Source organism: Tiliqua scincoides, chromosome 5, assembly GCF_035046505.1.
Source record: "Tiliqua scincoides isolate rTilSci1 chromosome 5, rTilSci1.hap2, whole genome shotgun sequence".
NCBI classification, from domain to species: domain Eukaryota; kingdom Metazoa; phylum Chordata; class Lepidosauria; order Squamata; family Scincidae; genus Tiliqua; species Tiliqua scincoides.
The window spans coordinates 113,634,932-113,650,047 of NC_089825.1; the positions used below are offsets into that span (position 1 = coordinate 113,634,932).

At 43.3% G+C, this 15,116-nt stretch overlaps 1 protein-coding gene across 1 annotated transcript; it reads right to left on the minus strand.

Moving 5' to 3' along the window:
- Nucleotides 1–8,986: 8,986 nt before the first annotated feature.
- LOC136653228 (vomeronasal type-2 receptor 26-like) lies at nucleotides 8,987–14,351 on the minus strand. The gene is made up of 4 exons (XM_066630134.1): nucleotides 14,088–14,351; nucleotides 11,975–12,095; nucleotides 11,260–11,415; nucleotides 8,987–9,885 (listed from the first exon to the last, which is right to left on the minus strand). The coding sequence occupies exons 1-4, from the start codon at nucleotides 14,349–14,351 to the stop codon at nucleotides 8,987–8,989; spliced, it is 1,440 nt and encodes a 479-aa protein (XP_066486231.1).
- Between the last annotated feature and the right edge of the window lie 765 nt (nucleotides 14,352–15,116).

Consider the following 15,116-nt stretch of genomic DNA (forward strand, 5'->3'; position numbering starts at 1 on the left):
CTTCTGGAGCAAATGACAATGATTGTTTAGATTTATGGCTAGAATCTAAATCAATCCTCATAAAACACCACTGAAAATGTTTGCCAACACTCACCTGCAGTCTCATTAATTACAGTGGACCTTTGTCATGACTACATTTGTATGGATTTGGGCCAGTGGTTCTTAAACAATGGGTTGGGACCAAAGAGTGGGTCACAACCCAATATTTGGTGGGTTCCATAGCAGATGAGCAGAGTCTCCAATGAAAATAAAGGTGATGGAAAGATCAGACAACTAATTGCCTCAAGCCCCGTGGCTATTAAAAAATCATATAGCTGCTAATTGTCCTGCAAAGACCTCAGCTTCTGCAGTTTGCAAGATAGCTGCCCTGCAAAGAACAGCTGCTGCGATGGGAGGTCAGTTCTCTGCACTCTCTAGTGGTCTCTGGGGGGAGCACTAGCTCGGGAGACACTTCCCCATGGATCACCAGAGAAGGTGGACAATGGACTGCCCACAGCTGCAGCTGACAACAAAAGCAGCAATGCACAAATCTTCTCTATAACAAATAAATCTAATAAATATCATCTAATTATTACAAATTTAATTGTATTTTTTTGTGCGCAGGCAGGTTGGGGTTGCTTGTGGTCCAAAATGATCCCAATTTCTGCCTCAGTCATCTGCCGGTTCCTAAAGGTTGGAAGCCACTGTTTTATGCTAACTAATACAAGCTTGCCCACTTGTAGTAACTTAAAACTTAAAACTTTGAATCAAGCCGAAAAAATCAAAGGGCAATAAGCTGGAGTACGTTGCAGTAGGTATATTTGAGGAATAAAAATAATAGAATAATGAGGTGTATTCGAGAACACAAAGATGAGGCAAAGGTTCAGAGCAAATGAAATTTTGAATGAAAGGATTTTTGAATGAAAACTAAGGGGACAGCCAATCCAGGTGTTGCTAGATGGAAACCTCCCTTATGCACAATGAAAAGTCTTGTTACTGAAGCACTCTATGTGGTGTTTTGTGTTTTTATATGTTTTTATCAAAAACAAACACCTGTATCTATTAGAAAAATTTCTTTTACTAGGATCTGAATCATATTGCAGAAGGGGAAAAAAAGCAAGAATATCTTACATAGGTCTACCATTCGGCGTCTGTGTGGGTTCTTTGGTGAAATTGGGACTGCTGTGAAAGCCGAAGACCTGAGAGGCAAGAGCACCAATGAGGAGATTTCCCGGCTGATAAAATTTGTGGGGTATATGATAGGGATCATTCAATATGGTGCAGTTAATGGAATGGGTCTCGCAGGCGGTACGAAAGAGTAGCACGAGAAGTACGAATCCTGTCGCTTCCATCTTAACACCAAAGCTTTCCTTCCAAAGGCAGAGTTGCCATGTTTCCATACAGAGCATTATATGGCTGGCATCTATATTGTCACAGCCTTCCTGGTTCTTTCCTTTCTTCCTGTTTGATAAACTGAGAAGAGCAAGACAGCCTCATATGTACTCTGCCTCACGGTTTAGAATGTTTCCATTTGGTTTCTCTTCTCCATCAGAATCACTTAAGAGTAGATTCCAGAGTTGGAATTTTTTTCTCTCAAGATTAATGACTGTTCAGTCACCTTATTTAGAAACTATTCAAAGAAGGTATGAAGCTATAGAGATCCATGACTTTGCTTGGGTGTCCCAAATGGAATTTCAATTAATAAGCCTCTCTCTCTCTCTGAAGATAGAGAAGTTTCTCATTCTCCAGAGGTTCCCACTCTAGTTCTTAAAAATTAAATTGGGGAAAAGGAAACATACTTGAAACTATAAAAGGGAAATAGTTGGGTGAAAAGGACAGACAGGGCCCTGCCTATCCCTAGATCCAGTTCTGAACAACATGGGAGGTTTTATAGCATCTTTCAGAGAGTTATTGTTGATCTTGCTGGTAGGTCCTGGAAATCCTCTGGGTAGGAGACAGGAAAAGAAAAGAAAAACATTCAGATTGACAATAATGGATGATAATCACATCCCCAGTGTCTTGGCCTTTGCTATGACATCACTAATGAAAAAAAAATGGCTAGGAGTTTTGTGCCTTGTTTTTTGTTTGTTTGTTCAGTTGCTTGATTTTGTGAAACCCCGATTGCAGAGACAATTGCACTGTGTCCAAATGGCTTTTAAATAAAATATGTGTGTTGCTTGCAATGAAAAGATCCAGGATGACATTTCACTGGCTAGGTTAGCCCCTTCCTGGTTTATCATGGTGTGTGGCTCTGCTCAACAGCCAGTTTTATCAGGACATATCTTACTTAGAAACCTATAAGGACCAGGGAGAAAAGAATCCTAAAATCTTCTGGTTTTTTTTTTTTTTTTTTTTTTTTTTATGAAATCCTTCTCAGTTGACCTCAGTTAAGACATTTATGCCACCAGAAAAAAAATTCTAGTTGTTTCCATATACCAGAAACAAAAGGTTGCTTTTAGTACACTTTGGAACTTAGAGGGATCAGGAGTCCCATTGACTTGCTATCACAGCATTTGCTTTGACTTACTGTACATTACAGTTGCACAAAAGAGGATTCTCCGTGCACTCGTATACATGTCTACCCAGAAGGAGGTCTCATTGGTCAATAGGCCTTACTCCTCACTCCCAGAAATGTCTGTACGATTGCAACGATTGGCTACAACAAGAATGAACAGGCCTAAATGACAGGCAAGACCAATTCAGCAGAAAAGTTCTCTTCTCCATCACTCCCCCTCAGCCCCATCCTCAAGGGAAAGGAACAAGGGACTTCTTACCCACACCTGAGTTAGTCAGATAGGTACACATTTCTGCAGCTACTCTGGGTGGGGGGAGATGGGGAGGCAACACTGGCACTCCCTTTGCATGGCGCCTGTATCTGTGTTTTTTCTTTCACACTATAGACTTATTCCTGCCTTTCTGTTCCCTTTCAGCCTTTAGATGACAGAATGCAATCCTGACGTGGTGTTAAGCTGGTGCAAGTTCCTGGGTGGCTAGCTCCAGCAGAGGTACGTTTGTGCCACTGGTGGGTTGCTGGCACAGAGGGGTTGGGGAGGGTAGAGGGTGGGCAGAACTGGAGCATTCCAGGGTGGGGGAGGGTGAGCAGTGGGCAGACTGTTGGGTAGGGTGGGCCCAGGATGAGGTTGGGACCGGCTTCTGGCATTTAGACCAGATCCTTACCCCACTCTTGAGCAGCCTACAGGACTGCTGAAATCTGCGCCAGTGGTTTAGCTGGTGCAGATCTGAGTAGCCCCATTGAAGTGGCTGGGCATTACTCGGGGTAAGGGGACATAAGTCCCGTTACTCCAAGGTGTTTCAGATCCACCTCTAACTATGCACTGGATACAGTGCAGGCAAGCCAGCTTGACTGTCCCAGTGCGGGTTAGGATTGAGCTGTCAAGGTTTTTTTCAGGCTTGGACTTTAAGAGATTTGAATACGCAGTCAATCAACATGGGCACACCCGAGCGTCTCCCATCTGAGTTCCTTTGTAGCAGTACCTTGACTTTCATCCAGTTGATTTTCATTGCTTTGCGGTTTCAACCATTTTTAATTGTAACCACATTTCAAATTTTGCCCATGTGCTTTCCTCTTTTGTTCAATTTCATCCAAGCCTCCATGACATTCATCAACATTCTTATGTTTATTTCGGCTTTGCATGGAATCCCTAGCATGTATGCACTGCTGAAACAGAGACGCCTGCGTTGGCTTGGTCATGTCGTGAGAATGGATGATGGCCGGATCCCAAAGGATCTCCTCTATGGAGAACTCGTGCAAGGAAAGCACCCTACAGGTAGACCACAGCTGCGATACAAGGACATCTGCAAGAGGGATCTGAAGGCCTTAGGAGTGGACCTCAACAAGTGGGAAACCCTGGCCTCTGAGTGGCCTGCTTGGAGGCAGGCTGTGCAGCATGGCCTTTCCCAGTTTAAAGAGACACTTGACCAACAGTCTGAGGCTAAGAGGCAAAGAAGGAAGGCCCATAGCCAGGGAGACAGGCCAGGGACAGACTGTACTTGCTCCCAGTGTGGAAGGGATTGTCACTCCCGAATTGGCCTTTTCAGCCACACTAGACGCTGTTCCAGAACCACCTTTCAGAGCACGATACCATAGTCTTTCGAGACTGAAGGTTGCCAACAACAGTTAGTTACTTACATTTTTCACCAGCCAACATAATAAAGCTATGCTTTGACATTCATCCATTTTTGACTTTTGTCCATGCTCTTGTTCCTAACCAGATGAAAGTGCAAGGGACTGCTGTATCTGTAGGTTTCAGGGAACCCACACTTTACAATGGCAGGTTGCACAAAATGCAAGATCCATCTGCCTGCAGACTGTTTCAAGAACATTCATGAGCTACAGTACATAGCACTCAATTGCATAAAAGGACACATTGTATCTGCCCCCAGTTCACCTGCGTGTGGGCAGCCTTTCCCACCAGTTCTTAAACTGGTTCCCCTTGGGGACTGGGTAGGAATTTTATGCTATGTGCCAGATTGGCTTGGGGCTTGCAATTTTTTCATCTACCCCAGACTGGCACTGGTTTCTCTTTCTGGGTTGTTTATTGGGGGAGCACGGGGAGAGGGTTCTTTCAGTATTTCATAATGTAACATGTTCTTTGCTGTTCTCAAAATAAGTTATGTAGTGAATAAGGAATCCTTTTTCACAGCTGTCATCTGAAGCCCTTTTTTGAAACCTGTGAGAACCTTGTAAACACTGGCATGCCTGGGGGAAGGGTCAATGGGTCAATGGGTCAATGGGTGCAGGTGCTCCTGGGTGGCACGTGGGAGGTGCCACCGCAATCCACTCCTCTCGTGCTGTTTGTCGGTTCAATTTTTTTCTTTGTGGCTTTTTTCAAAGCTTCTGCTTTCCTGACAGCTAAATCCAGCCTCTAGAAACTCCCCCCCCGCCCAGTGACCTTTGGTTTTTGCCCCCTGCCCAGTGCCAGTACTGCCCAGTGTTGCCCATTGAGTCAGTGATGGAAAGATTTCCGATTCTTGTCACTGACGCAATGCCAAACAGTCACAGACCCCTTAAAAGCGTTTTGGAGGCTTTATTTACAGCTATTTACAGTTTAATATTCAGTTTGGATACAGACATTTACTCCCTGTTTCTTTCTGGATTTCTCAGCGAACCACACCAGAACTTCATATTAATAGGGTGTAACAAACAAGTTACCCATGTGACACTGCATGTCACTTCCACCTCCTTATTTAGCATATCATGACACTGGTGTATGGTTCCAGCCCTAACTAGGAAGTCATTTTACCCTTCTTAGGAAAAGTTCATGTCCCACAACTTGGTTACAGAAGACCCTGGAATTTTCCTTTTTGGAAAAGCTATGACGTGCATGTTCTTTTTGTGCAGGTCACTTTGACATAATGGCTATCCTGGTTTCAAGAGAAACTACAGTCTTTTTCTTGGCTCCTATTTCAGTTATTTCTCTCATCTGAAGAGAAGTTAGGTTAACCCCTTAAAATCTCTGTCATCAGTGACCTGTGCTTTCTGACTAGCACCAGCTGTCGTGTGGCTCCATACTGTTAACTTCCTAGATTCTTCCTGCACCTGTGCTATTGGTTCCCCTTCAGGCCAATCGAAAAGTCATCTTCAGAGCTGGTTCCAATCATTCCACAGGTCATCGCAAGACCGACACTTTTTGGTTTAAAAAAGGCGCTACTTGCCTATAAAACTTTCAGGAAAAAAAGCAAAAAAAAAAGTGACAGCAGCTTTTTAAAAAAGGGATAGAGGTGAGCAGTGCTCAGAGCAGCCACTGGCCTCTATTGCTATCAAAAAAAGAGAAAAAGGTAGGTGGTACTGTGCGGGCAACAGCTGCCAGTTTTTTTTTGCTTTTATTTTTTGTAAAAAGCAGCGGCTAAGTGCATGCTGTGGAGGGGAGAAACTTAGAAAGTCTAGTCCTCAATCCTTCAAAACATGCCAAAATTGGATTTCTAATTTTAGTGGGATGGGAAGGGGGGGGAATGAAGTGTCAGTGGCACTGGTGCAGGAGCCCTCAAACAATTTGGTACCACTGGTGGTCAGATGGGGTGATCCTGCAAAAAATTCAGATAATAAGCCTCACCCCTCTACTATCCACTATAAGTATTTAAGATCAATACAATGATTCTAAACACTCATCTATTACTGTTGCTTTTAATATTCTTTGGGTCTCAATAGGCTTTAAATGACTATAGGTGAATCAAGGATCTGGCTGCTCTACCAATTAGGAAAATACAGAGCTGCCTTCTACTGAGTTTGGCCATTGGTCCATCTAGCTCCATGTAGCTCCATGTAGCTCCATGACTGGCAGTGGCTATCCTGGCATTTGGTCAGGTTTTTTCCTAACCCTATCTATGGATGCTGGGGAATTTAAGCATCTGCATTCACATTTACAGCTGAATTAATTGCCTGACAGCAATACATGCAGGGCCATAGGTAACTGAAACTTCTCATGAAATTGATATAAATGAGACTTTATAAACATGACTGCCTTAAATCCCATCAATTTCAATGGGAGTTAACTGTGACTAATTTTCTGCAAATACTGTTTATAGTATCTATGCCAATATGGGACTGATGATGATGATGAAGAAGAATCTATAGTCAGTGTTAAAAAAATTGAAGTGTTAAAAAAAAAAAAACAGTTCTTGGTGTTTTCATCTGAAGGTCTGACTATGAACCTCGCATTTGAAAACAACTCTGAGTCAGGGAAAAACAATACCCCCCCCCCCCCGCATTTGGCCAGTTCTGTCTTGATGCAACCAGCTGTGACATTTCCTTATTGATATAATTCAATTGAAATGTATAAGACAAAGCAACGGTGTACAAGAGATTAAAGAGATGGTCTCTCAGATTGCTGCACCACCCCACCTTGCAATCAACTACCTAGACAAGGGTTTTTTCTCTCTCCTTTTTTCCAAGTTGATTCTGAGTTTGGTGCCAGCTATAATTGTGCTTGCTGGATTGGAGACAATTGTATATAATTACAGGGTCTTGGCTTACTATATGCTTGTGGGAGATCCCCCTCTGGGGGTGTGCTCTGAAGGACAGAAGACTATTCAGGTGTTCAGGTAAACATAGGTTATGGCCAATGACAATCAAAAAGGCAAACTTGAATCTTGGCCTGCTGACTTAATGTAAATCAGAAAGTTTTTTGAGGAGCAGACTTTCCAGCCTTGGTCATTGACTATTCTGGTCCTGGCCATCTACAGCTATGATAATGTGATGGGCAGGGGTGGGGTGGAGATGATGGCCTTCGCAAATCCTAAGGTTGCTTCAAAATTTCTTCCCACCCACATCTCCCCCTAGAATTTGGACTGCCAGATCCTGGCCTTGTTTCCAAAGTGGAACCAATACATTAAGAAGTCTCTGGGGTTATTTTCTGTTTTGTTTTGTTCTTCTTTTACATTTCTAAATTTTGAAGAGCATGATTTGCTAAAACAGGTGCCAACTTCTTTCTGTTTCCTCCCTCTATATCAGGGGTGTCCAAAAATTTTGGCAGGAGGGCCACATCATCTCTCTGACACTGTGTCAGGAAAAAAAAAAAAATAATTTACCATTTAAAATTTGAATAAATTTACATAGATGAATATATTAGAGATGGAACTTATATGAATGAATGAAGGTGTTGCAGTAGCTCAAGGCCTATAAAAGTCCTTGCGCAAAGCAAGGCCAGCCTTTCCTTCGCTGCCACTGCTGCATCACAGATGTGAAACAGCAAGTAGTGGAGGGAGCCCTTGTCCCATGGCTCAGGTGAGAAGTCGAACAGTCGTCCTCTTGCTGACAGCAGTTGCGTTAGGCCAGCATAGGCTCCAACAAATCTCTGGAGGGCCACAGGCTCATTGGAGACTGAGAGCCCCCGAGGGCCGCAAGTGGCCCCCGGGCCAGGGTTTGAGCACCCCTGCTCTATATCATTGATGTGCCTGTACATTGACAAAATATCTCTGCAGCAGAGTACTCCTGTCAACACATGCTCTGATTGCATCAAGATTCTTTTTGTGTGGTATAATACAAAAGTGCAGTACTACATGTACATCAGCAAAGCAAGTGAATCATTCTATTCTGCCCTTTCCCCACCAAACGTGTGTTCCCAGGGCCCATGTATTTGAGAGAACCAACAATTGGAGGTCACCTTAAAACTATCTCCTCTAGAACTTCCTCAAAGCTATCAACATGCCAGATCAGATCCCAGTATTTAATGAAAAAAATTGGCAAGGCCAGTGCAGAACCAACAAGTGCCCTGTGTCTCTCTCTTTATTACAAAAATGCTAGCAAAAATGCTCTTGCCAAAGATGGCTGTTGTTCCTCCAGATTTAAGCTACTTATGGCCCAGTCCTATGTGGAAGCCAAATTGAGAGCACAATGGGCACTAGAATAATATCCAGCAAATTCTATGCCCTCTCATGGTGGGGAGGCTGGTCAAGATGGTTGAGGGGTATAGCACTTGTTTTGACTTACATATACCTTGATTGGGGATACTTCTGAGCTATACATTGTAGCTGTTGGGGACATGTCCATCTCAGGAAGGGAGTTTGGGTTCCAATGACAGCTGACACCATTTCATCCTGCCCCCATCCCACTCCACAATGTGGCAGACATTCACTTGTAGGCTTGCAGCTACATTTTGTTAACAGTGGCACAGTGTTCTGGCTGATGTGCTGGCCTTCTTGTAGAGGCTTCTGGAAGAGGGGTTTCTGCATCTATGCATCAGTCTCTGAGCTGGTATATGTGATTCTGTGCTGGAGTTTTCCCTGGTTGGAATTGGACCTTACTGTTCTTACTCCTCAGTTCCATCAATGAATGTGCATTTATTTTCTTTTACTGAGTTCTTTCCACATCTTTATCCCATTTTTGACACTGCTCCCAAAACAGCTTACAATATTAAAGAAATAAAATGCAGTGAAAGAAGAGAAGAAGCTGGCAGAATTACAGTTTACTGAGTAGGTCTCTGTGTCCCCACTTCAAGGACAGGTCTAAGAGAATACATATAAGAGAAAAATACAAAGACATTTCTTCTCATTTTTTCCGCATTAGCTGCTCTTTGTTGTTGAGTTCAGGCCTCAGTACAATTATATAGCACTTGGGGGAAAAGATACAACCCAATAACCCAGCACTGGAGGATAAGATAGAAAAGACCTCAACAGCCACCATGTATTTCCCTTTGGTGCTTAGGTAGGTTGGAACAAAGGACAGCCAGACACTGCAGAAGACCAACATGCTGAAGGTGATAAATTTGGCCTCATTGAAGGTGTCTGGCAACTTCCTGCCCAAGAAAGCAACAATGAAGCTGACAATAGCCTGGAAGCCCATGTAGCTCAAGACACAGTAAAACAGGGTAGCTGAGCCCTCATTACATTCCAGTATGATTTCCCTGTTCAGTGAGTGCATGTCCATATCTGGGAATGAAGGGGAAGTACTTAACCAAAATAAGCAAATGCCCACTTGAATAAAGGAGCAGGAAAGGACAATGACATTGGATAATCTTTTCCCCACCCATTTCCTCATCACAGATCCTGGTTTATTAGCCATGAAAGCCACAACCACAGTGATGGTTTTTGCCAAGACACTGGAAAGAGCCACAGAGAAGACAATGCCAAAAGCAGTTTGTCGGAGAAGGCAGGTCATCCTTCCAGGTCTTCCAATGAACAGGAAGGAGCAGAGGAAGCAAAGAAGGAGGGAGATGAGGAGGATATAGGTGAGGCTGCGGTTGTTGGCCTTGACTATGGGAGTGTCCTGATGCTTTATAAACAGTCCAAGCACTAAAGCTGTGATCAGAGAGAAAGAAATAGCCAAAGTGGCTAAGATGATCCCTAAATTGTCGTTGTGGGAGAGGTAGCTGATGACCTTCGGAAAGCATTGACGTTGGTGCTTGTTGGGATACTGATCTTCTGGGCATTTGGCACAGGCATCCTGGTCTGGAAATGTTGAAAAGCTCTTTAAATATTTCAAATATTGACCAGTATTATGGAAAAATAATTTCCATGCTTTGCAATGGTTGCTACTGTGGCAACTATGGCAACTATGGCCATACTCATCCACCTAGATGCTCATTCTCTCACAGCCCATAGCATGCAGGTCCACACAGTAGATTTTGCTTGCTGTGCTGGGGGGAGCAACCAGACAGCCCTTTAGAGGTACAGTAAACATCTTTTTTACTTCCCTCCCCATAGGCCACCTGGTGTCCAATGGGCTCCTCAGACCTATGCCAGCTATTTAGGTGGCATAATTCTGAGGGGAGTCAGAAGGTGGGTCTGGGTTGAGAAGGAAGGATAGGAACTCATCATACACTGCTTCTGCTGAGCTCTACCCCCTCTCTTCCTCAGCCTAACCCCAGCTCTCCCTCCCCATCCATACCTTTCCCGAACCTCTTCACCCACTACCTGCCTTATCTGTTTCAGTGTATGCTTGATGAGACTTTGGCAAACACAGGGTGGTAGCTCCCTTGTGCTCAGCAGTGGTACACAATTTAGGAGGTGTTAAGTAATTAACAACAGGAGAATGTGAGTTCCATTGCCCTTTTTTTTTTTTTTTTTTTTTTTTGCATGAAAGACCTCATGGGGCCATCATTCAAACTGGGTGAACAGCAGGGAAGTTCCAGCCAGGAGGCAGGGAAGGGTTAATGTTTTGGTTTTCCATTGAGCAGTGGTGGAGAGAGATAGGAGTAGGTTCTTTTGTCCATCTCTGAAGGAACCAATGATCTTTGGATAAAGGTTTTGTCCCTGGATGAGTGAGGGGTGAAGGCGGGGGGGGGGGAGGGAGAGGCAGTTCCTAGCCACCCAGGATAAATTCATGGCATGGATCCAGCAGGTTCATTGAATGACTGGCCACAATGGGGCTACTTCTGAGTAAATGGCTGGCAACCTTTAGTCTTGAAAGACTATGGTATAAGCCTAAGCACCCGGTATTCCCAGGCGGTCTCCCATCCAAGTACTAACCAGGCCTGACCCTGCTTAGCTTCCAAGATCAGACGAGATCGGGCATGTGCAGGGTAACAGTTGCTGCCGTAAAGCTGCTAAGTATTGGGTCATGCTGGTAAGCCTCCAAGCTGCTGCGCGTGGCTCTCCTCCCTCTTGTTGCTTCTGTCCCCGCTCTCACTTAGTTCATCCCACCCTCTCCCACCTTGTTTACAGATGGGATGGGGACATCAGGGGAATGTTTAAAGAGAACTCCAACACACCTACACACACCCTGGCAGCAGTTCCAGTTTTTTTTCGAAGAGCCACAACTGACTCAGCCAAACTTTGTGTTTTTTCACAGGTGGCCAAGCTCTTATGCAGTCTTTCTCCTACCTTTCTGGTCAGAGATCATCCCTTCAGGACATGGAGCACAATCATAGCAGCAAAATTTCTCTCCCTCCTTCTTTTTCCTGCTGTAGCCAGGATAACAATTGTCATTGCACCTGGAAAGGGGCACCACCTGTCCATAAACATAAAGAGAGAGTATTACTATCAATTTAAAAAGTGTGCTGAGAATGAGTAGTGTGTAGGTAGTGAGTTGTTCACATAGAATGTTAACATCTTAAAGCTTCCAATGGTCTTCTTCAGTTTGCCCTCTATTGAGACACTACTTCTGCCTGTCTTAGGCCTCTTTGTGGCCTAGAGATATTGCGTGGCATCAGTTGGGTGAGCCTGAAAAATCAAGTTCCCTCCACTGATGTATAACAAGCAAGACTGGGATGAACCGAGTTATGATCATACACAAATGTGCACAAGTGATCAAGGATTGGGTTGCCCAGTCCTGCCTCCCCCTGCTGTCATCTCCCCCTCCCCCAGCCTCAACAGGAGTGGCTCAACCATAATGTGAGGTGAAGTATGTTGTCTCAGGCAGTGGATGCTTTTTCAGAACGCTTTCTTGAAAATGGAACTTTTTCTCTCTTTCTAGATTCTTCCATTTGCACCTGGTTAAAGCTTCTGTGCCATACGATTTGTCCATCATTAATGGTTAACTCTTGTCCCGGAGAAGCCTGAGGATACAGTTGTCCAACTTTTACTCTAAGGAAAGAACCATTGGGGAAAGTCACCCAGTTTGTAACATCGAAACGAGCTACTAATTCTCCGTTTTTGTCAAAGTGCACAACCTCTCCAGCACTATTGTTGAAGAAGACACTCCTTAGAAAGGGATGGAGCTTGAATGAAAGATAAGAGTGAAATAAGGAGACGAAGAGGTTAGAGGTGTTGAAAGTAGAGCTGCAACCTTTAATCAGTTATATGGTTTAGAATTTTGCTACAGTTCTAAATACATTTACTAAAGCAAAAATCCCATTGAATGTAACGGTACTTGCATTAGAGTAAACATGCTTACAGTTGTATTGTTTATCCATTTCAAAAACATGTGAACTAAACAAGCATGTTACCCAAGTCATGTGATTATTCCTGCTTTAAAAGTATATATTAAATTGCTGACACGTGTATCTATGTATGAATATATATAATAAAAATGCATATGACTGACCCAACAATCTTTTTTTTTTTTTTTTTAATTGAAATCATTCTTGGAATGTGCTTATTCTGCTGGCTGTCGTTTTGGACCATTGATATGCAGGTAGAACAGAAAGGAAACATATTATGGACACCCCCTCCCTGTTAGAAAAGAGTAGTATTTAACAAAAATATCCCCCCAAAGCAGTGACATGTGGTGACCTCCAAGTCTGGGGAGGCTCAGTGCATGGAGTCCCCAGGTGACATCACATGGCAAGGCATTATGGGGGCTACCCCGACACCCCAGCACCTGTGCAATCACAGTGGAGGCTATGTTGATTCCACAAGTTCTAGTCTCTCAGAGAGATTTGAACAGTCTTGGAGAGTTTCTCGTAGAGACTGGAGTTTGTAGCAGTGACATCTCAGCCTTCCTGGTGATTGTATGACCACTCAGAAACTGGGTGGTATGTGTGGACAATCACATCGGAAGCTAAGCTGATAGGGCAGGGGAGGCTTTGCCTCCCCCAGCTTCCCTGACTAAAGGTCCCTGCCAAAAATCTGAGTCACTATAATTTTGATAGATTTCTTTCATGCAGAGTTAGGATAAGTGTTCTCTGGATAATATGTGATCCTGCTTCCTTTTGGGCTCTCTCTCTCTCTCTCTCTCTCTCTCTCTCTCTCTCTCTCTCTCTCTCTCTGTGTGTGTGTGTGTGTGTGTGTGTGTGTGTGTGTGTGTCTTTTGTCTTTGGGAAGTAATTACCTGCCATGGCTGCATATTCTTAATTTCCACTTTTCCACCTAGCTTTCTGAATTTCATTCTCAGCATGTAAATAGCATGCAAAGCATGTGCGACTGTATAGACAGCATTGTAGACATTGTAGCTGTGGCCAGTCATGCTCATTTCAAAGAAAGTAGTAGGAAGGCTCTCCAACTTCTCCTCCCCAGTGCAGGGATCTTTGCTTCTTGTATCCATAATATTAATTTCCAATGAACAGTCAAATGCCTGCTCCCAGAAATTCTGGACAAACCCGTCACCTTTTGCCCAGGAGGGCTTGATAGTCTCAACATATTTTTGGAATCCAAGTGGCTCATTTGCATGAACTGTGAAAGATAGGGCACCATGGAAGAATTGTACATCCCAAAGCCTTTGAAAGGGCATTAATTCAAAATCCCATTGGGACGTAACAATCCAGACTTTATTCAGGGGTGGCAATGAAACAAAGGGTGCATAAAACAACAACATTGACAAATCAAGGAGGGATGGAGGTTCTCCATACACAAAACACACATTGACTTTGTCATCACTGAGTGCAGGATAATGTTCAACTTGCTTTAAAATCATGGGTAGTAACTCTTCCACATATGTCCGTTTTGGTGTTCTCAGTATGAAGGCATAACAAATGCCACTATGGGAAAGCAGAGGTACCGCTGTATGCAAAAACTGGTCCCCGTTGTCATCATCTACTGCAAAGAGCCCAATCCATGTCCAGTGGAAATGGAGGAGTAACTGGACAACACCCAAGTACTGATAGACTTCATTTGGGACCATCTGGTACAGGGAAGGAAACAGTATTTTCTCACTTTGCACTGGGGAAAATGATCCATAAGTGAGCTGCAAGACAATGGATGACTCTCATCAGATGTCTTACACAAAAAGTGAATAGTTTCACAATTTCTACAGTTCTGTTTATTTGATCTACCTGTGGGATCTTGTAGATGGCTAGAATGGTGGCCACGTTGACAGAGGTTTCAAACATGAGTCCTCCAATGACAGCAATTAAATTATTTTGGCTGTCACACTTGTAGTTGGGGATAAACTGACGCTGTAATGAAGGCAGACTCAGGGTAGCTTTATAGGTCATCCTTGCAATGAAATAATCGTTGAGGATGTTGAAACCCAACGTGATGTTTGGTAGGATTTGGGGATCCTCATTGATATTTTGTACAGCAAATGCCAAGGCCATGATGTGCTGGTAGTACTTTGACACTGAACTGCAAGGGGAGTGACATGATGTTTATTCAAACAGGAGAAAGGGTTCTTGTATACTTCAGCATCATAACTATGCCAAGTTTCAAGATTCACCTGGATCAATATGCTCTTGGAATATAAATTGGAATTATTGTACTATATAGGAGACATTGTCAGCAGCTTATTCTGGAGCAAGTGGGAAACAGAAGATTTCTTAAACTTATGGCTAGAATTGAAACAAAGTCAATCTTGCCTAAGCACCATTGAAATATAAATCAACATATGTCCCATTCATTTCAATGGGTAGTAATCAAGACTATACTACTCTGGATTGTCTTGCAATACAGAAGCAGCTCCACAGAAATTAAATACATTTTTAAGGAACATTACACTCCTTAGCATTTCTTAAATACATTAAATGCTCAGTATTTTCCATCCTTCCATTTCTTATTGTTGATTTTTGACATTATGTACACTTAGTTTGAAATTTTCTAGAACCCCAGCTAGAATCAAACAGGAAATAGATAACAATATGGAGCCAGCTCAAAAGCAAACATGAAGATTTCATTATGAATCACTGAACTCATGAAAGACATGAATGTGCTATGAAGGTATCTGCTGCCCGGCAATGAATTTAGAGATGATATTTTAAATGCAAGTCAAACAGAACACATACAAACCTCCTCTCAATTTGGGAAATGTCTGATACCTTGGGGCTGATTTACCCATTACAACGCAAGTATTGCCATACCTGTGCTAA